Genomic DNA, 27,816 nt, shown 5'->3' on the forward strand with positions numbered 1-27,816 from the left:
TGGTGTGGCTCAGTGGATCGAACGCTGGCCTGTGAACCAAAAGGCTGCTGGTTCTGCCCCCAGTGGGGACACATGCCTGGGTTAAGGGCCAGGTCCCCTGTAGGGGCCCGCCAGAGGCAACCGATTGCAAATGGATGTTCTCTCTTTCTCTCTCCCCCTTCCCCTCTCTCTAAAAATAAATAAAGGAAATCTTTAAAAAATTCTTTTGTTGAATGTTGAAAGCACAAACACGATAACAAATCAAGAAGGGTCAAATGGTACACCCGCCTGGCCCAGCCAAGAGGCCATCGGAGTACAACTCGAGGTCAGCCGCCCTGCTCCGCCGCGGAAAAGACCCCGCCCCTCCCCACCAGGCCCCGCCCCCTCCTCCCTCAGTCCTCGCAGCTTCCCATCCCCAGCAGGTACCGCCCCATTTCTCCAGACCCCGCCCTCCATCAGGCCCCGCCCCTCCGGCCGCAGCATTCCCGCTGGAAGGCTCCTGCAGGCTGCGAGGTCCCGGGCGCGGCGCGGGCCGGGCATGCGCAGAGCGCGCGAGCGCGGTTGCCGTGGCAGCGCCGGCCCGAGGGGAGGCGGCGGGCGGGCGCGGCTCGAAGCCCGGCGACCGGCGGGCTGAAGCGGCAGCGCGGGCAGGCCTGAGCGGCGGGGCGCGACGCCCGGCCCGCGGGGATGCGGGACCGGCTGCCGGACCTGACGGCGGTGAGCGGCGGGCGGGCAGATAGCGGTTCGGGCAGGGCCGGGCGGGGTGGGCGGGGCCTGCCGGGGGCGCTAGGGCCGCACTCTGCTAGGGTGGGCGTCCGGGAAAGGCCGGGGTGGGGCGGCCTCGCGGGGTCTGGGAGTCGACGTGGGGCGCGCGGCGGGGTCGGGGGGCGCGGTGTCCGCTGTGTCCTGGGCGCTCGGACAGCCGAGGGGCCGCGCTTCAACAAACGGGGAAGCTGAGTTTTGCGAGGACTCCCGGGCGGTGTCGGGGCCGGGCCTTGAACCCCTCTTCTGAGCCGCGTTCTGCCGTCCGCGGGCTGCGTTCTGCCCTAAGCCGCTCGGTCACACCGCCCTACTCTGCTGGGTGTTCGCGCCCCGGAGCAGAGTGCGACCAGGGCCCTGCATGTGCTGGGCGCTCTGGGGTCGCGGTGGAGCCCCGCTCGGGCCGGCACAGCCATGTGGGCGCCTGCCGCCGGGCGCTGGCGGCGGGTGGGGGACCGGCCGGCGCAGAGCCGCTCCTCTGCCGCTCGAGTAAACAGTTTGTTTTCCGCGAGCCGGGCTGTGTTTGCCCAGCCTCCAGTGCGCCCGCCGCGGGGGTGTCGGTGTCCGGGGAGACGTGTCGGTGAGTTGCCGTTTACAATCGTGAGAAGGGCGGGTCACTGAGGAGCGAGGCCGCCGATGCTTTGTACGTGTCACCGGTGACCACACTGCAGATGACACCGTGTCCGCGACACTGAGGTGGCTGCTGAGAGAATGTGGACGAGTTAAAAACACAAGCATTAATGAACGCCGGTCACGCTGGTAACGTTTTGTTTCCCGGTGCGCAAATGGAGTCTCAGCGCAGGCTGCTAGGCCCAGCGCCCTCGGCATCCATGGCCAGTGCCGCGCAATGAATCACCTTCTCTGCGGGGCTCCTGGACTGCAGGTGGTCACTTGTCCGCCGTGGGACAGTGGAGAGAAGGGGCTCTGAGGCTGTCTTTCGCATCCTGGGGGGTCCTGCGAGGATCCCTGGGTCAGAGCTCCGTGAGCCAGTTCATGTCCCCGGGTCAGAGTGCCATGACCCGGGGTCATGAAAGTTTTGCTGCTCATATTGCAAAACAGTTTCTTCATGGCGATTTTTGGTTCCTTCCCTTTTTATCAGCTCTAATGTTTTGACATCTGCAGAACCAGTGAGCAACAGGTTAAACAGCAAGTTACTGTCGTTGCTTCACTCAGGAGAAGGCCCGCTGAGCGAGCCAGGGGGGGCTCAGGTGCTTGTGTAGGGCGGACACACTGACGCTGGCTCAGCGCCACAGCTATAACCGTTTGGTGGAACACGGCCAAATTGGTGTGCTGTCGGGGAATTGTGAGAAAGACCTGTCAGTGGAATACATAAGCAGCCTTTCTTGGTTTGATTGGCAAAACATGGAAAGGCAGTGGTTCGTCACTGTTTATGTGTGTTCCAGCCCCCACTGCAACGTATAACGTGTGACCCTGTTGTGACCTAGAATTGTAGAGCTACAGGTGGCTGTCCAGTATCATCCGGCTCTGGATGAAAGGCTGAGTCGTTGTAGAGCCAATAAGTGGATTTTCTACTGCTGGAAAATAATTTTAAGACCCTCAGAACTTCAATTTCCCTGTATATAAAATAGGGAGCGTAATGCCTCTTGTCTGCTCTAGAGGGCGCAGTGAAACATAGGCTGACCTCTGCCACTCCAGGAGAAGGTGGGGAGGGAAAACGCCATGTAATTAATTATAAGTGCTATTGATATTTTTAGTTTTTAAAGAGTGTTTTCAGGAGGTTAGAAAGAGCAGCCTTCTCTCTACTATAAAATATTAAGTTAAAATTGAATTTGACATGCTTGAGGTTTAATAACTTAATATTTAAAAACACATCTGAAAGTTACCAGGTATGAGTTAACCCCATGAAATGTGTCCTTTCTGAGTAGCTCGTGGAGTAGTTGAATGTCTACTCACAAGTGTGTTTCTAATTGGCTGCTATTTTTTCCTAGATAACTTTTAATATTTAATTTTTAGTAGTTAAAAATACCTTATCAACTGTGTCTAGACCGACAAAATATTTGTGTTGCCTCCCAAAAGTTTCCTTTACTATCTGTTGGTGCTTTCTCATGAGAAAGAGATGGTCACTTGTAAGTATTTGGAAAGGCGTAACTGGTTTGTCCAAAACAATCTGTCAGGTGTAGTTAGTTGCTTCTAATCTGTGACTCTTTATAGCCACCAGTTCGCTTGGGTGCCCAAACTTTAAGTGATTTGCCTGACATCTCCTAGACTCTAAGTCCACAAAGGTGTTTCTGATTTTCAAAAAGTAAAATAACCACTCATCCAAAGGACCCTTGAGTGCCAGGTCCCGGCAAGGCAGTGTGCATGGTGCAGGGAGACCCCTGTGGGAACCGGGCACGTGCTGTGGATGGACTGGGGAGGAAGAGGTGTAATGAAATGCACTCTAGGGTGTGAGTCCAAGAGGACTGGTGATTTTACAAGAAGTGACTCCAAAAAGTTTTTATATGTAAACGGTTGTATTTATTATTTATCAGAGTTAAGGACAGAGAGAGTACAGATTTCAGCTGTGGGAACTGTGTGCAGGATAACAAACACATTGGTAGCCCCTAGAGGAATGATGAGATTATTACTTTCAGTCCCTGAGTTCAAGGTGACGAGTTGCAAGTATAATTTTTAAAGGGCAGGAGAGACTAGCCAGGTATTTTTAGTTACTTTTTGAGAGCTCAGATTGCACATGTAGTGCAGTGTTATATAGTAAAGGTTCAGATTCCAGTGTACAAAATAAAACATTTTTTCTAACTACTTCACCGAAACTTAAAATAGTCAGAATTTTAAAATATATTTATGACTGTATAAGTGCATATGGTTAGAGTTTAGAATTTCAGGGTTTACTCAGTCCTGCCAACATTTTATATTTTGTTATCATCATACAGACAACTCCCACAGTTTAAATCTATAGTTTCTCTATTAAACATAATAAATATGTTTGCATGGATAATGTATTCTTTTTTTTAAAGATAGAAGAACCTCTACATTCACTCAGATTAGTACTTCCTGTTTTTAGCCTCAAGTCCATTCCGAATCTCGGGAATAGAAGCCCTAAGAGATAGCCAGCACGCGAAGGGGTTTCCCCTTTAGCACAGTGCTTCCCACTGTCACCTCGGTCGGTCACCAGATGCACTTCCTGTTCCTGACCAGCCCTCCCACCTCCGTGGCTTTGCCCTTGCTGCCCCCACGGGAAGCCCGTGGACAGCTGCCCCCCGTTCCCTGCAGCCTCAGCCCCGGAAGTCTTCCCAACCTGGCGTCCCCAGAAATAAAACCCTTCTGAGCAGAGATGTGCTCCCTGTTTGCTCCTGCACCCCCCAGACCATCCATCCTTTCCAGGGCAGACATGCACCTTCCATGTAGCTCTGAAGCCTGTTGGGGTGTCGGTACAGAGCACCTGCTTGTACTCACCCCGGTGAGTCGTGTGCTCCCGTTTGGAGATGCCCGTGCTAAGAAACACGGACCCAACAGTGGCACCTGCTGTCTTCAAGGCTCGTTGTGTTGCAAGGGAGAGTGCTGCGCTCAGACAGGGAGGGAGGTGTGTGAGAAGGTGGGCTGGTGCACAGACGGAGGGTGGACTTGGGCCCTCGGACCTACTGCAGAGAGACGAGGACCCGTGGCAAGCTGGCTGGTCTGCCCCTTCCCACCCGCCCGGTCTCCGTGCTCCATCTCTCTGTCCTTTTGGTGCTTCCTCCTAGCTCCAGCCCTCATCTCTTTGCTCTCCACTTAATTTGTTCAGCTGATCTTTGCTGGGGGGCACTGTTTTAGGCATGACGCCAAGTGAGGTCATGCTCCTGGGAAATGTTGTAGGCCATTTTCTGGCCAGAGACAGCTCAGCTGTGATTAATTAAGTGTCCTTTGCAGGGACTGCTCTGGGGGCCGTGAGTCAGGGCCGCTGTGCACAGGGCAGTCAGGGCGCCAGCTCTGAGCTGAGCCCTGCGTGAGGTGTGCGGTCTGGGGAGCGTGCTCTAGGCAGGTCAGCCAACCCCAAGGCTCAGAGGTGGGGACGGGGCTGTGAAGGGGAAAGGTGACCAGTTTGGTGGTCGGTACTGCGCAGAAGTGAGCGGTAAGAAGTCTGTACGTGCACCCGAGGGAAAAACGCCCACTGGCTCGCAGACGGTCTGTGCAGTACAGGGCTTCCTCCGTGCGGGCGCGGTTCCCGAGAAGTGGCGTTTGTGGGTTACTAGTGACAGACAAACCTGTGGAAAACATGAACACCTGAACCAGTGTCACGTGCTCCCACAGGGCACAGAACTGCAATTATCCAAAACTGTGAGGACGGAAGGTTACGTCTGGCACTGTAATTACAAATTGGCCAATAGTCACCTTTCTATCCATATAAAATCACACATATTCCTTTATTCAAATGATTTTATTTTGAAAAAGAAAATGTATTCTAGCAGCAAAGGTACTATAACCACTGTGTGTGTTTCAGTCTCGGTGAGTTTATTTCCCCACAGTGATCACTTGGGTGCAAGGCCCTGAATACGTGGACATGGAGAAAACAGCCAGCGGTCTGTCCAGCTTTGGGTCCTGCTAATTTGTGGTGCTTCTTTTAGCTAATTTTAGCTGCTGCTAAAATCCTCAGCGAGCATCCCGTTACACAGCATTAGTATGGTACTTGTACTCTGTTTTCTTTTGTTATGATCGGAAAAGCGAAAACAGCGTTCCTGGGTCTGTTTCCTAATACCTAACAATTTTGAGATAGAAATAAGAAATATAAGTAAAGGTTTAAAACGACAAATAAAAAGAGACAGCAGAGGAAAGAAACATCTCCGTAGTTGCCCGGCTCTTTCACACTCTACAGGTGGAGAAACAGATGGTCCAGCAGCAGGCGAGTGACCGGGAGCGGTGATCCCGCGGGGGGTGCGGTTCCAAGAGTCGGGGCGGGGGCGGGGGCAGGGAGAAGTCCTGGGGAAACTGTTCTGTTGGTCACCATCCCTCCTGGGCGCTGAGGTAGGGGACAGTCTCTGTGCTGCAGGGGCAGGGGAGGTAGTCAGCTTGGGTTTTCAGCCGGGTTGTACACTCAACAGGCATCTTTCGCGGGGGACTTTCCCTGGGGTGACCTAGAGTGGAGTGGGGGTACCGTGGGCGTGCAGGTGAGACAGGATAGGGTAGTCCTTGTGGGACCCAGGCGACCGGCACACCGAGGGCGCAGTATGTTGTTCCTGTTTTCTTTTTCCTTCTTTTTTTTTTAACATTTTAATTTATTTTCTTACATTTTAAAAGTGCATTTTATTGATTAGGCTATTAGAATTGTCCCAGGTTTTTCCCCTCTGCCTCCATATTGTTCCCATTTTCTTTTGCGTTTGTAATGGTCCGCAGCAAAGAGCCAGACAAAAACAAGGCAGGCAGCTGTGATCTGGGAGTGACAGTCCGTGGGGAGACAGGGTCCCCACGAGGATCACGTGGGCGGATGCACTTCTCAGCCTTACGTGCCTGTCCGTCCTCTCCCCTCCCCGTGCTTATTGGGGTGAGTTCACAGTGAGGGGACTGCTCACAGGGTGGCCTTTCCTTCTCTTGATTTGGCCCCGAGCCGCACAAGACCCATCCTTGCCTTCAGAGACACCCTTCCCCAGGTCAGAAGATGGACAGCGCAGGGGAACGGTGAAACCAGGGCCCGGACCGCATGGGCATGGAGCGCACTGTCTCGGAGGGGAGGGCGAGGCCGCCCTGGGCTGGGAGCAGCGCCTGGGGGCTGGCTGGGAGAGGGTGCGCGGGGTTGGACTGTTGGGAGCCCCCACGGCGTGGGCTTTCTGCCGGTGGACACCGTTTCCACACAAAGTGCCACAAACCAGGTGTCCCAAAACAATAGACACGGAGCTCCCAGCTCCAGACAGCAGAGGTCTGGGATCGGGTGCCCACTGGGCCACCCTCCCACTGGAGCTGGAGGCAGCGTCCCGACAGGCCTTGCCTGGCTCCCTGGAGTGCTGGCAGTCCTTGTGTGCCTGGGCTTGTAGAGGCGTCACTGCAGGCCTGTCCCCTTCCTGTGAGGGCCTGAGTCCTGTGGTCAGCGTGACCTCATCACAGTTAATCCGTCCACAAAGACCCCTTTCCATATGTGGCTCATGTGGGGAGGGCCTGGGGTTCGGGCTCCAGGGCCCACCCTTTGGGACCCAGTCCAGCTCCTAACACTTGTCTCGTTGACGGTACAGATGCAGTGCGCTCAGCAGTGCGGGTCGTTCTCAACAGCTGTGCCACGTGAGGGCAGTAGGGGCTCGGTGGCTCGGGCACTGCAGGAGAACCCCTCAGGACGGGGCTGGCGAGCCAAGCGGGGTGCACACCATGCGCCTCTGGGCCTTGGCTCTGCCCCAGCCTGCGTGGGCAGTGGTCTCGGCGTAAACCCTGCTCCTTCCGTGAGAACTGCTCGTTCCATGCGTCATGTGCCCTGGTGAGGCCATGTCGTCGAGATCGGCTCAGAAAGGCCCTTGTACACGAGTGCACTTTTGTCTTAGAGAAACACAGCGCTTCCTTTGCCGCCCCAGAGTTGTCTGACCGCCGCCTCGACAGGCCCCAGGCTGGGAGGCAACACTGAGCACCCTCCTGAGGGTCCTGAGAGACTGGCTGATTGTAGGCCAGACCCATTTGCCTGAGAGTGGGCCCTGGACGGGGAGACAGAGGGTTTCTTGTGGGTTCTGCCACACTTACTAAATTTTTCAGATGCTTGTTAAATTTTAGTAGAACTTCATTTCCAGGTTATTCCTGGGTTGTACATCAGTAATGCTACATAGAGTTCAGTCTTTCAACAGTTAAGACTTCAGTTTTCCCAGGGGCGTTCTGAAACCCATCCCTGCAGCTTTCTGTTGGACGTGAGCTGACATCTGGTGTGCCCCGAGGACACACCAGATGTGTCCTTGGCTCGTGAACCGAGCATCTGGTGTGTTCAGGACGGGTCCCTCCCTGCACTGCCGGTTTCTGCTGCGTTTCTGTGTCACCGCCCCCAGACTTCCCTCCACTGCTGCGGCTCACCTTTAGGTGCTCCGAGCGCTTCCTGGGTCTGGTGTGACTGTTTCCTGTCCCCAGTGGCTTTCTTCCCAGTAGAGGCTTTGCGTTAGGATGCAGCGATATTCTAGAATGCTCAGTAATGCACAGAATGCCCCATCCCAGACCTGCCGAGCCAGAGACCCAGCTTTCTGGGGGTTTCTGATGCAACTCAGGGTGGAGAACCATTGGCCTAGAAGGTTCCTTGTTCTTTATTCTTCGGTGTATGTGATTTTAAACTTACGGTCCATGTCATCCCAGCTCTTCCCAGTGGTCATGAGAGTGGTTTTCTTCGTGGTTTATTTCCTAAGGCGGCGCCGCCCCCTTGCAGAGTGGTCACTGATTAGTGTGGGCAAGACCTGGGGCCGCTTCTGCTGGAGAATGGGAGCAGAAGTGCAGGACAGCTGTCACGTGCTCCAGGACAGCTGGCTCCGGTGTCAGCATTTTCGTCTTTATAGGAAACTGCAGTGTGAGCAGTTTCACTTCTTGTGGGTGAAAGTGGCTTGCCTCCTGTGGAGGACGGACTGAGGACGAAGGAAAGGCGCCGTGCTGCTCCGCGTCCCTCCCCAGGGCCCCAGCGCCCGCCTGCTCTCGCTGCGGCTGCTGCTGCATCGACACGTGGCCGGGTCACGTCGTCCGGAGCGCGGGGCTCGTGCCGAGCTTGGTGCAGGGTGTGCTCTCGAGGGCTGAGCCCCGGGCTGCTCTCTTAGTTCACTGGGGGTGCCCCCGTGGGAAGGCTTTAAACCTGGGTTTCCCTTTCTCTGCTGCAGTGTAGGAAAAATGACGACGGGGACGCCACTGTCGTTGTGGAGAAGGACCGTTTTATGGACGATTTCTTCCATCAGGTAAGAGTCATCCGATGAAATCCAGTCAGACTTTTTTCCTTTTTTTTAAAAAACGTGGAACGCGTCCCAGATTTACGCGTCATCCTTGCGCAGGGGCCATGCTACCCTCCTCCGTGTCGTCCCGCTTTGGGTGTTCGTGCTGCCGAAGCGAGCACAGGCTTTTCTTCCCCCAGCCTTACACTGATGTCCCATTTGAAGTAACACTAACACTAAAATTTTTAAGAGTTGCTGTTTGAATTACATGAGTTTCTAGGAATTTTTAGTGTTATTAAAACAGTCCTCGAATCTACCCAGTCCCCTGCTGATGTGCTTTGGGGTGTCCTGCTCTCTTGAATATGGGGGGGTGTCCTGGTTGCCTAGTGACCGCGACTCCGAGTCTGAAGCAGCACAGATGTGTCTCCCACTGCTCTGGGTGAACCCCAGGTGAGGGCCGGGCCGTGCTCATCAGCAGTGCTGGGAGCCGCCATCCCCTGCCCCCCCACACCCCCCCCCCTGCATGGCAAAGCCAGCTCTTGCTTCTGGGTCGGGGGCCCCTTCGGGAGCTCTAACTGCACCTGCTTTTCTAAGACACTCGGGGCTACACCGAGGCCCCCACCACCTTGCCCTGGAGGACCCAGGGTCGTCTCCCCTTCCCTAGCCTTAGCTCAGTCACGTCTGCAAACTTTCTGTTGCCAGGCAAGGTGACTTTTACTGGTGCCAGGGATTGGGACCTGGGCATTTCAGGGGACATGATTCAGCCTGCTGCGGAGCTTTAGGAAGGTAACATGACCCCTCCTGGACAGATCTTGCTAATGAGAACATTCAGAAACGAGTACTGAATGTCTTACCGTCAGACCACTAGAGGTAAAGTAGAATAACTGTGACGGCTCCGCCTTACCAAGTGCAAACACCTCCCCTGGTGAGGTGCTGTGATTGCCCACATAGGCCGTGGGCCGAGCTTCCTTCTCCATGCACGAGTCCTGCGTGAGCACGGGCATCACTAGTCCAGTGCTTTGGGTTGGCGTCGTCGTGATACTCGAGTCTCGCCTTGAACATTTTTACCACCTAATGGGTTGCGCTGGTGGATATTGATTGAGATTGCCTAACTTAACATGGCCCATGTTTTTTGAATTAAGTGAATGTCAGTGTGTGATGAGAAGTGGCTTATTCTCCGTGTGTAAGTATTCACCCGTTTCCCTTTGTCACCCTCTCCTTCATAGACGTGAAAAGCGGTAACAAGCTTGAATTCGCCACTTGCCACTGGTGGTGACTTTCTCTCTCTCTCCTAGGTCGAGGAGATTAGAAACAGTATATCTAAGATAGCTCAATATGTGGAAGAAGTAAAGAAAAACCACAGCATCATTCTTTCTGCACCAAACCCAGAAGGAAGTAAGTTGTATCTGTCTGTCCGTCTGTGGGCCCATCTCTCTCGCTGCGGGTCACAGAGGCCTCAGCCCTTGCTGCACAGGCAGTGGAGCTAGGAGTTGGTCAAACCCACTGGAACCCAGTGGGCCACAGCTGCGACTCCCATGTGAGTGGTCCCGTGAGCCATGGCGTCGGTGGCCAGCCAGGGGGAACCACCGCCGGGTACTGTCCACACACTTACAGATAAAGCCAGATGTCCAGTGCATCCGAGACTCTGCAGAACTCTGGGCCATGTCCGCGATCAGACCTTCGACCTGGAGCGTGCTCACAGCTGAGCAGGAAGGAGAATTTCGTGTTCGGATGCATGTTGAGTAGGGATTGATTCTGAAAACCCCACTAGTTAGAGCACATTCAGAGATGAACAGACGAAGCAGGGTGGGGCGTGCTGCGGTCAGTGTCCGTGCGGGTGGCACGGAGCAGGTGGTTGGTGGTCAGCAGTCGGTGGTAGTCAGCAGTTGGCGTTTCAGGGCGGGGCATCGAGGGGGAAGAGGTGTTTCCTCCACCTGCTGGTCGGTTTTGGAACCAGGAAGGTGGGCGGGGGGAGCCAGGGATCACAGAGGGTCCTCAGACTGCTTTGCTGCACTATTGATATCTGTACAGGGCGGGGTCTTTTTGCCCAGGAAAGTTCCTGTTCCGTCTCCTGTTGAATCTTCTTTATTTGTAACTCCTAATTAGAAGGATGCTCTCTTACGTAGTGACAGTGTAATGGTCTAATTCAGAAAGCTAACATCAACAAAGTACTGTCATCTCATCCACGGCCCGAATTCTCGTTTCCCCAGTTGTCCCCATGATGTCCTTTATGACCGTCTGGACCCAGTCCAGACACTTTGCAGATAAAAGCTGTTGGTGTGGTGAGCTGAGCCTTTATCAAAAGACACGTCCCTCTGGGAACGCCTGCGCCTTCAGGCCCCTTCCTCTGCCTGGAGAGCCCCACCCACCAGCTTCCTCTGACAGCTGCGCCCCAGGCGCAGAGCCCGCCCCTCTTCCCGCGGTCATTCTGCCTCCTCATATTTCAGATGGTCCTCCTACCTCGTAAACAGAATGTAGTGGGGTTTGCCTTTGTATCCAGATTTCACATTTTTGGGGTCTTTAATCAGTGCTTTTGGTCTATTTACTGGAATTACTGATATGTTGGAGCTACCATTTATGGCCTTATTTGATTTTTATTTTTCTTGGTCTATGTTATGTTTCCTCTTTTAACACTTTCTTTTATATTGGTTTTAAAGAATTTTATCCTCTCCCCCATTAGCTGGCTTATGTATAGATCCTCTTTCTTGTTTGTTCTTTCAGTGGTTAGTGCTATAGATTACAGTATGCAGTCTTGATTTGTTAAAGTCTAATATAAATCTGTATTTTTACTACTTCTAAGTAATACAAAGGACTTAGGGAACTTTAATGCCTCTCTTTCTACTTATTTGCTATTATTGTCATTTATATGTGATAGATGGAAGTAATATATATGTGTATTTATATTTTATGTTGTTTTCTAGAATTAATAGGCATTTGGACCTATCCACATATTTCCCCATAACAGAGCTCCCTGTTTTTCCCTGTGTCTCAAAATTTCCCTCTGAGATCATCTTTTTTCTTTTTAAAAATTTTTTCTTTTAAATTTTTATTTATATTTAGAGAGAGAGGAAGGGAAGGAGAGAAACGTCTATGTGTGGTTGCCTCTCACACGCCCCCAAGTGGGGACTTGGCCCCCAACCCAGGCATGTGCCCTGACTGGGAATCGAACCAACAACACTTTGGTTTGTAGCCCGCGCTCAATCCACTGAGCTACGCCACCCAGGGATCATCCTTTTTCTTTCCAAAAAACACTTTTAATTAGGTTGTGTTATAGTCTGAAATTACATTTATTTAATTCCATTTCTGAAGGATATTTTTACTTCGTATAGGAGTCTATCTAGTTTGGAAGTTCTTTCACCACCATGAAGATTTTGAAGATATTTTTCTATTGTCTTTTCCTTTTAAAGTTAGCTGCCTAATTGTGGCTTTTAAGACATTTGGTTTTTGGTCTTTGCATTTAGGAATTTGACTTTGATGTTTCCAGATGTGGTTTTCTTTTTACTTATCCTGCTTTTCATAACGTTCTTGATTCTTTGGATTGATGGTTTTTGGCAGTTTTGGAAAAATCTGGACCATTTTCTCTTCAGAAATTATCTTTGTGCCATTCTCTGCTGTTTCTTTCTCTGTGACTTGCACGGTGTGTATTTTAGACCGTTGTTCCCTCTGAGTCCCTTGTGCCCCGTTTTCTGTTCTGCCACGTCGCCGTACATTTTACTCCGAATCTCCTCTCTTCACCTGTTGGGTTGTTTTTAGTTACAGTGTTTTTCAGTTCTACAATTTCATTTGGTTCCTTTGTATCCTGCGCTATTTTCTGACAAAATCCATGACCTTGTATCTTACCCCTTCGGGCCTAGTGTTGTCTGTCTGTGCCTGTGCGTGTGGTCTCGGTGCCTGTTGTGTTTCTTGGGTTTACTTTTGCTGACTTTCACGTTGCTCGCCGGGTTATTTCTGACTGAGTACTGTGCTTTGTACATGAAAACAGGTGACAATAAGTTGAGTCCTCTGGTAGTATTTTCTTTTTTCAGCGGTGACCTTACACATTGTGACAGGTGTCGGGGCCCCGACAGCTCTGACTCCAGATCCCACAGTTGACCCAGAGCTTGACTCGGCTTGCCAGGGCCCGGCCTCTCCCGCTGCCTCAACTGCCGGGCTTGGCTCACCTCCCTGGGTTTCCCTCTCCAGGATTAAGCAGATTAAACAAATATTTGGTCCAGCTTTTCTGACTGTTCTCAGCTGGAGGACTGATCAGAATTACCTTGTCTGCTGGAAGGGGAAGTTCTCAGTGTTCTGTTCTTCTGTCAGTGACTTGAAATGCTACTCTTATCAAATGTACCTTAAGACCTGTTTCTGTAGCTTAAAGGGTCAAGTGTGGCAGTGCCCCTTGGTGTTCCCCTCGCCCTTGAGCTCCAGGTGCCCCCTCAGCAGGGAGCCCTGTGTCTCTCCTGAGCGTGCCCCAGCCTGGTTGCTTTCTTGTCCAGAGAGGCGAGTGCTCCCGGGCATCAGAATGCCAGCTGGAGAGTGGGGCTCTGTCTCCCCGCCCTTGCTTCTGCAGCTCTCAGGGGCTCACACCTGTGCGCACAGTCCGGCGCGTCGTGCCCTTGGCCAGCGTCAAGTGCTCTCTGGGCCAGGTCCCAGCACCATCTCTCCTGCTCTGTGTGTGCTCTCGCTTAGACGCCATGCTTGGCTCTTCCTCTCGGCATAGCGCTGGGTCTTGGAGAGGGCATTAGCTTCTGCCCCCACAGCACAGGAACCGGCCTGTCGTGATTACTTAGTGGGGGCAGAAGAGGAAACAAACTGGAGACTTTCGTTTTCCAGAACATGGTTGAAGTTCTGCTTTCCTTTTCTGAGTCTGGGCATTAGCAGTGGATTTGGTGTGCGGTTTCATCTCTTAGTTGGTGTATACCAGCTAGTCTTAGGGTTTGGTGTGCGCCAGAATCGCTCGGAGGGCTGAGCTCAGGTCTGGCCCCCACCCAGCAGGTTCTGTGGAGTGGGCCTGGTGGCGGGCCCGAGAATGTGCATTTCTCCTGAGCTCCCAGCCGGCGCTAAGGCTGCTGGCTCAGGAACCGCACTGAGAACCGCTGGCGCCACCCGCGGTTTTTCTAAAGAAACACACCCACTTGGGCATTTACCAGATACCCCATTTGAGTTTCTTGGACGTTACTGATGTTGGATATTACAGCTCAGATGACTTTTTTTTTTAATTTTAAAGAAATCAAAGAGGAGCTTGAAGATCTGAACAAAGAAATCAAGAAAACAGCTAATAAAATTCGCACCAAGTTAAAGTGTAAGTTTAAAGGTTTGGTTATGCTTAATCATTGATGGTGGGACTATGGGTAATTACCATTTTTCCTTTATAATTTTGAACTTCTTTTATACTTTCAAAAGGTAAAATTGTGAGCACTTTAAAATCAATTTGTATGTATGTACTTGGGGTAGTAAGCCTTCCGTTTAAGCCATTCATTTCCCTGGAAGTTTTAAACCACTAGCTGAACAGACTGCATATGAGGAGCTAAACCAGATGCTCGGTAGCCCTTAAGTTCAGAGGAGCACCCGCTCGTGGCCACAAGAACAGGCACTTGCTGACAAACCGTGCATCTCCGGTGTGTTCGCTGACTCTCGGGTAACTTGCAGATCCCTGAGAAGGTGGGTAGCCTTTAAAACGCGCTGCCTGGTGCGTGAATGGACCTGTCGGTCAGCAAGTCCTTTTGAACCTTTGGTGCTGTTCAGCTGCGTTTACAGTGCTCCACGCTCATTCCAGCAGCAGTGGGTCCTGAGAGGCTTAGGGCTTTCCTGTAGGACGCAGACAGAGCGGGCGTTTTCTTAATGTGGTAGAAAGACATTGTATTTATCTTTTGCAAACTGGCATTCAAGTCAAGAAAATCTCTGAAGACTAAAAAGGGCTTTGCAATATGGGAAATTTCCGACCCCTCTCGAAGCGGGTGGTGACTGTCACAACCCAGCGTCCACACCCTGCAGCGCTGCCCTTCTCAGTGACTCCCACCCCACACAGACATCGGCGACCTCAGCAGCATACAGTTCAGTGTGTATTTCCAAAACATAAGGGTTTCAAAATAAGGACCGTACGCTGTGATTGGTTGGTGTGTCCCTTAGAGTTTTTAAAAACCAGATTCTGCTTCCATCTTTGTCCCCATGGCACCTTTTCTTGTGGTTGGAGAAACCAGGACGTTTGTCTGTCAGAATTTGCCATGCTTCAGGGGCTCGCTGATTTCCCCCCATAATGTCATTGAACAGGCCCCAGGGCCCTCTGTGCCTCCTGTAGGTTGGTAGTTAGGTTCTGCAGGGTTGATCAATTCAGGTGTTTTTTTCTTTTACATGGTTACATATAACATCTGGTTTTATTTTGTGATGTTACCAATAATTAATGATTATTACCAAGACCCATACATTTATGAGGCGTTGAAAAGGAGGAAGAGCACTTGGAGGTTTGGCTGGAAGAAGTCCATGTTTTCGTGTAAAAGGTAACTCTTTCCTGTTTGTTTCCAGCTATTGAACAAAGTTTTGATCAGGATGAGAGCGGGCACCGGACTTCCGTGGATGTTCGCATTCGGAGAACGCAGGTTCGCTTCCCACCCTTACCCAGGCTGAAGTCTTCTCACTCTCTTCTTTCAACTACCAAATAATTTCATCTTTACTGAGATAGTAATCCGCAGGTTTTTGCGTAAAAAGATACAGTATCTCTTTATTATGAAGAAAAAATCTATTTAGCCCATCAACAGAATTCTGTGTGCAAAAGCGGAGAATTATCTAACTTGTTTTTAGTGTCCGAGGCCTCGCCTCTCGGAGGTGTGTGTGGCGGCAGTGTGGGGTTCAGACTGCGTAACTGCGTGACGAGTGGTCATGAAGCATGCAGGCCCTGGGGACAGTCCGTCAGCCTGTCACCATAGGCTAATTGACCTTTCTTAATCGTGGCTTTCGCTTTTGTGAAGTGGCGGGTAATGAGCACAGGACGGTGGTTGTGAAACTGTGTAAGACGACGCATGGCAGGTTCTTAGCACGGACCCTGTTACGCAGGAAGTCGCTGCCATTCTTACCTTCCATTTGAAGGGGTGGCATAACGGTGGGAATTTTCATAATGTGAGGCTTCATACGTCACTTTCAAGAGAATAAATGACCGTTATATATTCATCTAATTTTCGTATGTTAATAGCATTCAGTACTATCTCGAAAGTTTGTGGAAGTTATGACAGAATATAATGAAGCACAGACTCTCTTCCGGGAGCGGAGCAAAGGGCGTATACAGCGTCAGCTAGAAATAAGTGAGTACGTGAAAAGGCTACCTTGTTAAAAACATTTTTCCATCTTAAAGTCTGATGTCAAAGTACTGTAACTTCAGAAAAGCCATCCCATCTGTTTTTTCCAATCTTACAAAACCTAAAGCCCTTTCGTAGTTTCTTGCTCATTGAATCCCAAGCCTGTTCCTTCTTTGTGTCCTTCCGAAAATTCTAGGCCAGTGGGCTTTAAATAATTTCTGATTTCCATTACTTTAGAGTGTTGATCACATTTGGAGAACTTTCAGCCATTATTTCTTCAAGCACTTTTCCCTGTTCCCCAACCGCTCCTGCCTCATCTTGGGAGGTGGCCCCCCAGGGGTCTCGGGCTCTGCTCCCCTGGGGAGTGGCCGGCAACTGCCCTTTGGCCCCGACTGCCTTTCCCGGGGGTCTGTGTAGCGGTCAGTCTTGCGAGATGGAGCTCACATCTCCCTGGACTCACGGCACTTTGCTCACACCCATTATCAAAGATGGATTTCCTTAGCCATGACGCACCCACCGCGCGGGCGGCGTCCACGGACCTGGGGAGTGGGGAACGGCCGTGAAGGTGAACCTCACTGAATGCCCTTTTAACGACTTCGTGGGGACATAACCGACATACCATGAGGATGACATCCAGTGCCCAGTGGTTTTTAGGGCAGGGTGGGGCAAAAGCAGGTTTACAGTTGTTCACATGGAAGAGAAGACGATAATGAATAAATAATAGGATAAACTGTTTCTCGTACTTACAACTGTAAACCTACTTATGCCCCACCCCGTATATTAGCACAGTCAATTTTAGAACGTTTTCATCAGCCCAAACAAAAGGCCACATCCACCCATTATCAGTCCCTCCGTTTCCATGCTCTGAGCCCCAGGCAACCACCTACCTACTTTTCTGTCTCTGTAAATCTGCCCGTTTGGGATGTTTCGTATAAACCGGATCATACATCACACGTTCTTTGTGCCTGGCCTCTCTCGCTTCACAGTTTTTTCAAGGTTCAGCCCCCCACTGTAGCAGGCGTTAGTACTTTATCCCTTTCTGCGGCTGAATCACGTGCCATCAGGTGGATGGACCATGCATGTGTCATTTCTCATTCATCACCCGGCGATGGACCTTTGGGTTGTTTCCACTGTTTGGTGATTATGAGTAATATTGCAGTCAATATTCACGTCAATGACAGTTTAATTATTATGATGTTATTCACTTAATTTTGTGTTTTGTGGCACAAATTGTGAAAAATAGTAATTATCTACTTGTTTTTCCAGAGAGCATTAATACATGAAACTCAAGGTAAAATATTAACAACCAAAACATAGGAAGTATTAAAGCAGCTGATTCTAAATATGCCGTCTTTATTTACGTCCATTTAAAATATGCTAAATTCAGCTTACCCTCTTTTTCTATAAGCCAGAGTTAAAACTTTCTGGAAAATTGATGTGCTGAAAAATTATGTTATCTATTTCCTTATAGTTGTTTCTCATTTATCCTAAAATTAGATTTTATTATTCACTGCAATTCAGTTAGGTTTTTCATGAGTGTTTTCCAGCCCTTCCTACTTCTCAGTCTTACATTACTTTCTCTCGCCATTAACACTTGTCTAAGAAAATACTATATATTCAAAAGGTTAGAAAAACATTGTTTAGAAATGTTAGGAACTCAGCTTTTGGTTGCTGACTTAGGGTGGAAAGTCGTTTTTACACGGCGTCACATTCTGAGTGCAGTTTTAATTGTTCACCTCTCAGCTGGGAAGACCACAACCGACGACGAGCTGGAAGCCATGCTGGAGAGCGGGAACCCGTCCATCTTCACGTCCGACGTGAGTGCCCCGCGGGCGGTGGCCGCAGCGCGCATGTGCACGCACGCCTCTCTGTAGCCGCCAAAGCACTCTTAAGTTCATCAGTAGTTCTCTTCTGCTTTTGTCTTTCAAAGATCATATCAGATTCCCAAGTTACTAGACAAGCTCTCAATGAAATTGAGGCACGTCACAAAGACATCATGAGACTGGAGACCAGTATCCGGGAGCTGCATGAGATGTTTATGGACATGGCCATGTTTGTGGAGACGCAGGTACCACTGCAGACGCCTTTCCTTCTCGGAAACGGAGAACAGGCATCTCCACCACCTGCTGGTTGGCTCCAGTGTTCCTGGGAAAGCCATTAGTTTGGATACAGTCTCACAGTTGAAAAGTTAATTGTTATGTTATTGTAACGTAAGGCTGAAATGCTGGAAACAGCTTAAACTTTCAGTAATAAGAGACTGGCTCAATTTATTTATTATGATGTGTCCAGAGGACAGCCTGTTAGGCAGCCAGAGGGAACATAAACTTGTTCATGGAAGATTTTTAATGAAATATACAAATATTGTGCTGGAATTTCAAGTTGAGGGAGCCATGAAATCTTGTGTGCACATGTACAAACATGTAACATGTTGCATGGATGACACACAACACATGACTCACATGCATGTCATGTGACATGAACTTGACTACATAAAATAGTATTCAGAGAGGGAAAGAAATCTACCAAGCAGTATGATAATAGTGGGACTAGGAGAATTTACATTTTCTTCGTAAAATACATATTTTCAACTTTTCTATGAAGAGCACATATTAGAGTAATAATTGGAAGACATGTTTGAAAGAATAAGCCCCAAAGGGGATATAATCCATGAATGAATGCTTGTACTTATACAGGGTGTCCTCATTTCGTCCAGTAACACAGACAGGGGGTGAAGGGGGTATGAAGAGACCCCTGTGAGAGGACTGAAGAATTTAGTGCAGTTTTTTAAAACGATGTAAAATTGGGGCTAAAAGTACAAGCTGCTGCGTCCTGTTAGGGATGTTTGCCCTGACCCTTGTGGTGCTAACCTGCCGTTCAGCGGTTTGAGGGCCTGTTAGAATTCAGCTGAGCGCCAGGAAGTGACAGGTTCCTACGAGACCACCGTGGGTCCGTCAGGACCTCACTCCTATGGGGACTGCTGGCAGCATCTGTCTTGGCGGGACCAGTCCCCTCAGGAGGCCTCGATGTGAGCGGCTCAACGGCTGTGATTGCCTGGCCAGTAGGGAGAGGACACAGTCAGGCAGATGGCCTTCTTCACAGGCCTCACTGACCTTTTGAAGAACACTTTATTTTGAGGAACATTGTCATGAAAACGTGTGTAAAACTCAGGTCTGCATTTGCGAGGAGGAACCAACAACCACATGGGGTTTGACTTGGGCAGACCAGTTGCCTTTCGTGAAACAAGAAATGCAGAGTCGGGGGTCTGGTCCAGCAGCTTCTTGTTTTCAGGAAGTGTTCTGAAGGAAACCAAGTAGACAACAAGAATACCATGTTATTTTTGTAATTATTAAAGACTTGACTGCTTTAGAGGTTAATTCTAATTGCTGTTTGCCAAATGTATGAAGCTCCATTGGAAAAATGGCTGTATTCTTAGCCATTTCATTGTTCCCTTCTTGAAGTCTGTTAGTATTGCATTATATTGACTCATCCAAGTCAGAATACGTGTAGAGTGAACTTAGCGGTGAGTTTCATTTGGCGGATGAGTGAGTTAATGGTGCATCCTTCTTCAATGCCTACTGCTTGCTGCTGCAGTCATGTCTGCTGGCGGACAGAAAACCAGGTAATGGGTCGCCTGCCCCAAACACGCCACTGCCTTCACCCTGTTTTACATTCTCGCTCATTAATTTAGTCGACTTAGTGGCAAACATAAGCTATTCTTAGTTTACCGATATTTTAAAGAAATTGCAACGATTCTCTAACCATTAGAAAAGATACCATTCCTTGTGTGTTGCATTTGTGTGTTGCATTTGCACACTATGTGTGCATAGTAGTAAGATATTAGTTCAACCTCAGGCAGCTGCCTCTTCCCTGTTCTCCCCTTGAGAGACTGTTCACATATTAAAGCATATCTCACAACCTACCTGATATGTCTTTAATCGTCCATATCATTGTCCATCCCTTTTAGTTCTTTTTGAAATAAAAATTGATTTGGATTACTCTGTATTGCTACATTTATATGGTCTCATCTTCCCACAAATGTCAAAAAGAAATTTGGTGTCCATCCCATCCATGCACATTACGTTCATCGAAACCTTTATTGATGCTGTGGCTGCCTTAAGATACATAATTAAGTCATTTGAAAATGTCTTCTAAGTTTGAAACTTTTTGTTTTAAGGGTGAAATGATCAACAACATAGAAAAAAATGTTATGAATGCTGCAGACTATGTAGAACACGCCAAGGAAGAGACAAAAAAGGCTATTAAATATCAGAGCAAAGCAAGAAGGGTGAGTTTGGTTTTCAAGAATTACAGTGAGTTTTCCTTTTTAGTTTCAAGTCATGGTATGTTACGTAAGCTGACTTAAAAGGTATTCCAAGGAACATCATTTCTTAATGTTTCATTTAAAAGCTGAAGTAATTCTTTTGTTAAAAAGTTTTGAAGTTTGTTGACAGGTTATGTTGATATGAACCCTTCTGTGTTCTAAGTTAATTATGAACCTTTACAACTGAAAGTGAGCCATTTCCCTTTTTTAGGTTGGATGGGTTTAAATTCTAGAGTTCTCTGTTTCTTGGGTCATTATTTGGAGGGAGAGAAACTAACAGGATTAAAAATTCTCCTAAAATTCATTGATTATACATTTTAGGCAAAGAACACTTTATTCTCTATTTAGGTTATTTGCTGATCCTTTGATTTGGGAGAAGTATTTGAGACTGGACCTAAGATGTTATGTAGCATCCACATTTAAGCTTTATAAATGACTCTGAATATTTTTTTATCTGAATCTTAAATGTGTTGTCTGTGTGAGCCAAATCTCTTCTAGGAAAACAGTGAAACTTCAGCATTAAGTTCTGATTCGGGGACTGGAAGGCTGTGTACATGTGTCGCTGTGCCTTTGCCCAGCAGTTCTTGGCTATTTTCTTTGACGAAGCACCAAACGGCTGCTTTCTGTGTGGCTGCCTCCCGCTTCCCAGAAGTTGGCCGCTCGGGTCTGCAGGGCTGCAGAGCCGCTCGCTCAGTGTCGGGCTGGGAGGGCCCAGTGCCCTGTCAACAAAGGCCTTGAAGAGAGAATTCCCACGTGTTTGGGAGACCTGAGAGTCGGTTTCATGGGCAGAGTCACCTGCACTGACTGGGTGCGGACCTTCCCAGACAGGGCGCACGTCTGTGCTCTCTGCAGAGCGCCTCTCTGTGCTTTTCCCGAGTGTGTCTTACGTGTTCTTTACCTATGAAACGTCAGGCCTGGTTTCTCGTATCATTCTTTTCTATTGCTCGGCAAGTGCTCACCCTTAAAGTAGAACAGGTGATGAGGTTCATAGGTAAAAGTGCTTAGCCCAGTTCCTGGCACAAAGTGGACTTTTACTTAAAAAAAAAACCACCACTAAAAAGGGGCAGTCCCTTCCTCTTCTTCATGACCTCAGCATTGCATCAGTCTGGTGAGCATTTAAACCGAGAGTGTTGGTTCTGCAAAGGTAAATGATGGTGGAGAGGTCCGTCTTCATTCTAAACCTGCTGAGTGAGCCTTGCTTGAGGAGGCGATGGGGTCTGTGCATCTCCCAGTTGCTAGCCGGGTGGAAATGTGATGCCTGGTTCAAAGTGGTCGCTCTTTTTTCCTGTTAACTAATTGCCTGATGCCTGAAACCATATGGCTTGACTTATCGTTCTGCTCCTCAGGTGCTTTGCTGCTGTCTCTTTTCAGACAATGGCTGTCCCCTCTCCTGGTGTCTGATTTTTATTCCCAGGGCAGCGTGGTGTGGCCCCTGAGCGACCAGGTGGCTGTAGTGGAGTGACCGATGTTACGTGGTGTGGTGGGAGCAGGGAGGGCTCTCACTGCCGACGGCAAACTGCAGGAAACGAAAGAACGTGAGGCGTTCTCAGCAGAGCACTGATTTCTTGGCTGACTGGGCTGCATGGCTCTATAGCCGTGGAAAAGTCGGTTGTGTATCTCTGTCCATCAGAAACTGACCAAAGTACCCTGATCATGCAGGTGTCTCGCTCATGGAACCCGATATTCTTAAAGTTCTGTAACAGTTCACTCCAGATACTAGACCTGAAATTAAAAATCACTCTTTTGACAACTAAAAATTGTCAAACAGAATTAGTCAGATATCCTATAACTTAGATTTTAAAATGAGTTCTCATGGCTAGTTTTATTTAAATGAGTGATGACTTCTAATGTGCTGATAGAAAGTGAACCATGATATAATCAGCTTGCTTTTCTTTGACAGAAAAAGTGGATAATTGTTGCTGTGTCGGTGGTTCTGGTTGCTGTGATTGCTCTAATTATTGGTTTATCAGTTGGCAAATAATGATGTGGATAACATCAGTGTGTATGCCTCTCTGCTAGCGCAGCAGTAAGTAATCAACTAATATACTTATTAACTTTCTCAATTCACTAATAGTAGTGCTTGCCCAATTTTAATATGCTTAAAAGTGGTGTAGGCCTGCAGCGGAGGCAGGCACTAACGTCCTCCAGGCACATGTGCTGCTCGCTGACGGTCAGCCTCTGGCCGCCGTGCGAGAAGAACCAGGCTGCGGGGTCACTCATTTCAAGCCCAGGATGTCTTCTCACACACTTCCTTGTGAAGTGTCATGGATTACTTCCATGGACGCGGGAGTGCGGCAGCTGACGGCACCTAGGTGTCTCCCGCTTCTGTGTTCCATCTGGGGAGGTAGTTTTACTCCTTCGTGAAGTGTAGTGACCATAGCAGTGAAGGTTGGTTCTCAGTTAAGAAACTAACACTTAGTATTTCCATTTATTTCTTAAACTTTGACTTTTTGAATAATTGCGACAACTGAAACTTGCTTTGTGAATACATTTATTCATTGTTTTACTGTGTGATTATAGGGATTGGAACTAAAACTAGGAAAAACATTCAATGAAACGAAAACTTCCCATCTAACCTCATCCATCTAGTTTGTTTAAAAATACTCCTTTATTAAATGAAGGCACACTATTTTTTAGTTAGTGTGCCTTTTAATTCTTAAACGATTCTGACTGTAAAGGCATTCAGTTATTTAAAGTGTCTGTCTGTCTCACTGTGTAGCACCTTTTCCAAACTTCAGTGGCCCGGTTTCCTGCACTGACCCTTGAGTTAGAATGTTCTCTGGTGCAGTAAATCAGAACCCACCAGTCGGCTATTTCTCTTCAAATTTTGGGGGGCATAATCATTGTGATTAAACTTGTGAAAGCTACCAGGGCATCTAAGATTGTGACGAGCCTTCCTTGATGAATTCCCTGTTTGGTCATGAAAGTGACTGCCAGCTTGCTGGACACTGGGCAATTTAGTTCAACAAATGAGGTAGCAGAAAGGGACCACTGGTGGGGGCGGGTTTCACTGCTGCTGTTCACTGTTTGAGTTTTTTCTCGATGTGACGTGTTGCACTCAGCGGGCAGAGTCAGCACGAGACCTCCCAGGCAGTGTTCGCACACTCATAAAGCCACAGAAGTGCCCTTGGCGTTTCTTTAGCAGTGAACTCTGGGATGTGGAGCCTGTCAGCGGCCCATTCTGGAGCAGGCAGAAGGCTCTCAGAGCACGCCGCTTTTATTGGGCAGGAAGTGTATGTATCACTCTTACTGCTTTCCTATTAGCTCTGCTCAAAAAATGGTGTGATTTTCTTTCCTACATAATGGTGGTTTCTTATTTTTTCCTAGTGGACATACTGTGGTCAGTTGAATATAGTTATACTAAGATAGAATTAATTTTTAGATTGGACCCAGTGAATGGGCTGCTTTTTTTGTGGGCGCTCTTTGGCAGTGCCAATGAATGAAAGGTCCCCCGTCAGTGTGACTGTGGGGGGCAGTGGGGTCGCTCTGTATGCCAGAGCCCTTAACACCCACGGACACAAAACAGTCCTCACTGATAAAAACAGACGTGAAAGTGCGTACCAACAATGTATTTATTTATTTTAAGATTTATTTATTTATTTATCTTTAGAGGGGAACGGAAGGAGAGAGGGAGAGAAATATCAATGTATGGTTGCCTCTCGTGAGTCCCCCGCTGGGAACTGGCCTGCAACCCAGGCATGTGCCCTGACTGGGAATCGAACCACGATCGTGTGGTTCGCAGGCCCGCGCTCAATCCACTGAGCTACACCAGCCAGGGCACCAACAATTTTTTTATACAAGTGCAGTGGTTGCTGTCTTTAATTATACTTTTTGAAAAATTAATTTATTTTTTGAGCAAATAGTTCAGCAAAGCCTCCCTGGGGACCGGGTGTGCTGTAGCGCTTTGTGGAGGGGACCCAGATCTCCCCACAGCACGGGTAGGTGCCCGGCTGTCTATGAGGAGACAGGCTGGGGAGCACCTTGGCCAGGATTTCTATACAGTTGGTGAGAGAGCCATGACTTGAACTCAGAACACGAGTGACTCTCAAGGGTGTGCTCTGTCCACCACAGAGACATCCCAGCATTTGGCTGGAGCTGTTAGCCGGGTTTTAGAAAAGAGTAATTGTAAATATATGGCACTTAGGGCAGGAATTCAGAGCATCACTGAAGCCAGGTGTAGAGGAAAGTACACGTCTGAAGTACTGGACACTTGGCAAGTACCAGGAGCAGCGAAAAGCAGAGCACATGGCCAGGGCAGCTGGCTCTCGAAGGTGGTTACAGGTGGAGTGAAGTTAACAGGCACCTGCGTAGGTGCTGGAGCTGAAGGTGGGTGCTGGTGGGAAGGAGGTATGATAGGACAAAGGAAATACCTATTGAGTATTTCCAAAGGCAACATGTGAAGAGGAGGCTGGGTGGTTGGGACTAAAGTCCCCCTTTCCAGGGTACAAGTAATAGTAACAAGTACCATGAAATGTGAAGGAGAGGTGATGTCCTGAAGGTAGTGCTCTGTGGGTTCTGAGGAACTGACTTCAGAGTTACCCAGGCACCTGGCCATACTGTCTTCATAAATCTTGCACTAATTAATCAAGCTCTCAAAGTGCTAATGCTAATTTAGAGCTGTGCAGTTTCAGCAGATAGGATTTCTTAGATGAAAGTGCAGCATGAATTTGGGAACTGTAATTTAAAATGATGAATCTCTGCTTTATGAAGAGAACTCGGAGCCATACAATGTGATTGTACTTTTCATCTTTGGGACTTCCTTCCCTTCTTCTTGCAGACAAGTTCCCTGGAGGACACTAGGTTTCTTAAGCCAAAGGTTGTTCAGCTTTCAGCTGTGCAAGGATGCTTGTTAATTTATAGTTAAATGCTACGTGGCCCTGCTTCTGGGCTGCAGGTGCAATGGAAGAGCGAGGGAGCGGGCTGTTGGTTTCTGACACCCATGCATCATACCTCAGTGTAAAAAGATGCATAAGATTTTTTCAACAAATGAGAAATAGTCATTTAAAGTTTTAAAAACATGTACAGTGCATCTGAGACATAGCAGTTTGGAATTTTATTATGATCAATAGAAAAAACCCACCTAGTGCCAAGTGGATTTGCCTTTTCCCCTCAGGAACAGGTAACTATTTTGGTAACACGTATTTTAATGTATTAATTTAATTTAATGTACATGTGTCTGTAACTTAGTGTTTTGCCTTTGGAACTTTCCTTCTCTACCTCTCCCTTTTCTGTGACCTATAAGTTCTTCCTTGATTATGGGCTGGTATTTTAAGCTATCTCGAATTCCAGGAGAATTTCATTAGGAAATGACAAGTGATTTCTTTCCTTTGATATCTTGCAAATTAATGTTTCTCTTTATCTTGCAGAAAATGATGTTCATTATTATTTGTGTAATTATTTTGCTTGTGATCCTTGGAATTATCCTAGCAACAACACTGTCATAGCAGCCGTAGCCCAAGAGCCATTTGTCCTTGGAGTCAGACCACATCTGCAGCCAATCAGCATCCTCCGTTTCATGAATGAAGCCTAGACATTGTGACATTGGCACTGAGTGCTGACTTTATTGGTGGGTTGAAAGAGAACCCACAACAGAATGTATTGTTCAGTGAAAAAGCCATGAGCAGAATGGATGTGATGAGTCGGCCCAAACATCCTTGGACTCTAAATTACACATCACAGAACCAACAATGTGAAACGCGTTTCAAAGGCCTTAAAATAAGGAATTATTGAAATTTTCATTTTCTAAAAATATTTCAGTGTTAAAAATATATGTTACGTGAAGTTTAATAATTCGGAATATTTTACATTCTGAAGCCATTGGAATTGAGGTCTAAGACTTTCTTCCCTTTTGTTTTCCCAGCTAATTAAGAGACTTTTGTATTATGTTTAATTTGTGTTTGTTTACTGTTAGCAAAAATAATTTTTCTCAGAGCTGTTTTGTAAGATAGCTGTAATTTTCAATGTTTATAAATTGTTTAATATATTAACACCTTTACTTCATTTTTATATATTAAATATTGCCTTTTAAAGAAGTAGGTAACTTCATAACGTCGAGCCGTCGTTGCACAGTTGTTTACAGAGTCTGCCACCGGCATAGAGACGGTGGCTGCAAAGGCCCCAAAAGCCCTTCAGGTGCCTTTGCTGATGTGGGCTAATGGGCCTGAGATCCGCCAGAGAGGCCGTTGCACTCAGCTCCTCTCTCACTCGTTCCACTGCCCAGAGAATAAACGCGTCACTGTAAGACAGTGGTCTCTCCTCTCTGTTCGTTAACAGTAAGGTTTGTTTCCCTGTTTACATCACTAAGTCTGAAGTTAAGATGGTGATAAAAACCAAGATTTACTACTTTCTATCTCAAGGAAATTATTCCTCGACATCAAGTAATTCTCTTAAACTGTTGTGTAGATCACTTCGATGTTCTTGTTAAGTACCTACTATTCTGCTGAACTTTATTTAAAGTTAATTCCCAAAGTTTATAGGACTCTACAGTAATTAAACATTTTTATTGCTCATGAATGTTTTTATTATAATAATATGCTTTAGACTTGTAAAATGTATGAAATCTTATTAGAGAATCTAATAAGGTAGCAACTAGTCAAAATTTTAAATGAAGGATACCCAAAATGTAGTTAACCTTTGTTACTTCTGTATCTGACTGTATGAGCACATGCCTGTATTTTATCATTGCTTGGTGTGAAAACTTAGTAGATACCCTCGATTCCAAACAATAAGTGTGAATTATACTGAGCAGGTTAGAAGCTGTGCTCCTTACTGAATACAGTGGGGAACTCGTTTATAATTTCTACACCTCACTGCTTAGATAAGACTCAGATCTGTATTTACGCGTTTTATTGCTGATCATCGCTGTGTACTCCGAACCACTCGAGGGGCCTTCTGGCTCCAGCACGTTGTCAAGTCCCTAAGTGCCAGTGGGTGCGCTCGCTGGTCCGTGGAGATGCGACTGTCCCGAAGGATGTCTGACTAGCGATCATGCTTGTGTGCGTGCACCTTTTGCACACCTGTCGTCTGAGGTTGTGCCCGCCGGCGCAGCTCTCGCGGAGGACCTGCCCCCGCTGCCCCCTTTCCTCTGCACATTCAGGCTGGAGTCCTCGCCTCTCGTGGGAGTCTCGCTGCGTTTCCCAGTCACTCTTCCTAGGTTCGAAGCACTCACCGAATTTGTGTCTTTGTAGTCGAAGGTATGGAACTGCTTTTTGATTTCTCGTTAAATATTTAAGTCATTTATCAGATAACACATTCACATGCGTAAGCTTCCTGTATCTACCTGAAGTCGGATTTTTAAAACTGTATTTACAGGTTCATTTGTTACCTTTTTATCATCCAGCTGTTCCGTGTTTACATTAAAAGAAAAAGGAAAACCAAACCGCTTACTTTCCGCCTCGTCATTTCTGGGGAGACGCTCGGGGAGGCGCTCCGGTGCACGTCCCCTGGTCGGTCGGCACCTGGTCGGTCCCCGCACCAACGAGTCCCTCCGGCCCGCGGGCGCCACCCTTCGCCGCCAAGCCCTCGACGGCTTTTCCGTCCTCACGGGCTTCCTCGGCCGAGTCCCGGACCGCGGCTGCGCGTCCCAGGGCCTCTCCCGTCGGTGGGCGGGTGGGGCGTCCTCCGGACCCTCTTCCCCGCCCACCCGGCGTTCCCGCCTCCGTGCCGGGCCGGGCTCCGGAGCCTC

General features: G+C 48.3%; 1 protein-coding gene and 1 non-coding gene across 4 annotated transcripts; one reads left to right on the top strand and one right to left on the bottom strand.

Moving 5' to 3' along the window:
• The first annotated feature begins 530 nt into the window (after positions 1–530).
• STX2 (syntaxin 2) lies at positions 531–27,500 on the top strand. Of its 3 annotated transcripts, XM_037051862.1 has the most exons (11): positions 541–696; positions 8,493–8,567; positions 9,836–9,935; positions 13,750–13,824; positions 15,045–15,118; positions 15,709–15,817; positions 17,555–17,628; positions 17,742–17,879; positions 19,986–20,096; positions 22,033–22,158; positions 25,499–25,587. In XM_037051862.1, the coding sequence occupies exons 1-10, from the start codon at positions 667–669 to the stop codon at positions 22,111–22,113; spliced, it is 867 nt and encodes a 288-aa protein (XP_036907757.1). In that variant the 5' UTR covers positions 541–666; the 3' UTR covers positions 22,114–22,158; positions 25,499–25,587. The 3 variants fall into 3 exon arrangements, with proteins under 3 accessions (XP_036907760.1, XP_036907757.1, XP_036907759.1); XM_037051864.1 differs by lacking the exon at positions 22,033–22,158 and having other exon boundaries at positions 542–696; positions 25,499–27,500; XM_037051865.1 differs by lacking the exons at positions 19,986–20,096; positions 22,033–22,158; positions 25,499–25,587 and adding an exon at positions 19,403–19,727 and having other exon boundaries at positions 531–696.
• Positions 8,616–8,722, bottom strand: LOC118991374 (U6 spliceosomal RNA). The gene has a single exon (XR_005067401.1). It is a non-coding gene; the product is annotated as a U6 spliceosomal RNA (small nuclear RNA).
• Positions 27,501–27,816: the final 316 nt, after the last annotated feature.

Source organism: Sturnira hondurensis, unplaced genomic scaffold (assembly GCF_014824575.4).
Source record: "Sturnira hondurensis isolate 20B ecotype Veracruz unplaced genomic scaffold, ASM1482457v3 Scaffold0007406, whole genome shotgun sequence".
Classification (NCBI taxonomy): domain Eukaryota; kingdom Metazoa; phylum Chordata; class Mammalia; order Chiroptera; family Phyllostomidae; genus Sturnira; species Sturnira hondurensis.

Bases quoted from the DNA above. Each gene is read 5' to 3' on its own strand.
- STX2 (XM_037051862.1), top strand. From the start codon at position 667: ATGCGGGACCGGCTGCCGGACCTGACGGCG. The intron at 697-8,492 runs GTGAGCGGCGGG...TCTCTGCTGCAG, and splicing joins GGCTGCCGGACCTGACGGCG to TGTAGGAAAAATGACGACGG. The intron at 17,629-17,741 runs GTGAGTGCCCCG...TGTCTTTCAAAG, and splicing joins CGTCCATCTTCACGTCCGAC to ATCATATCAGATTCCCAAGT.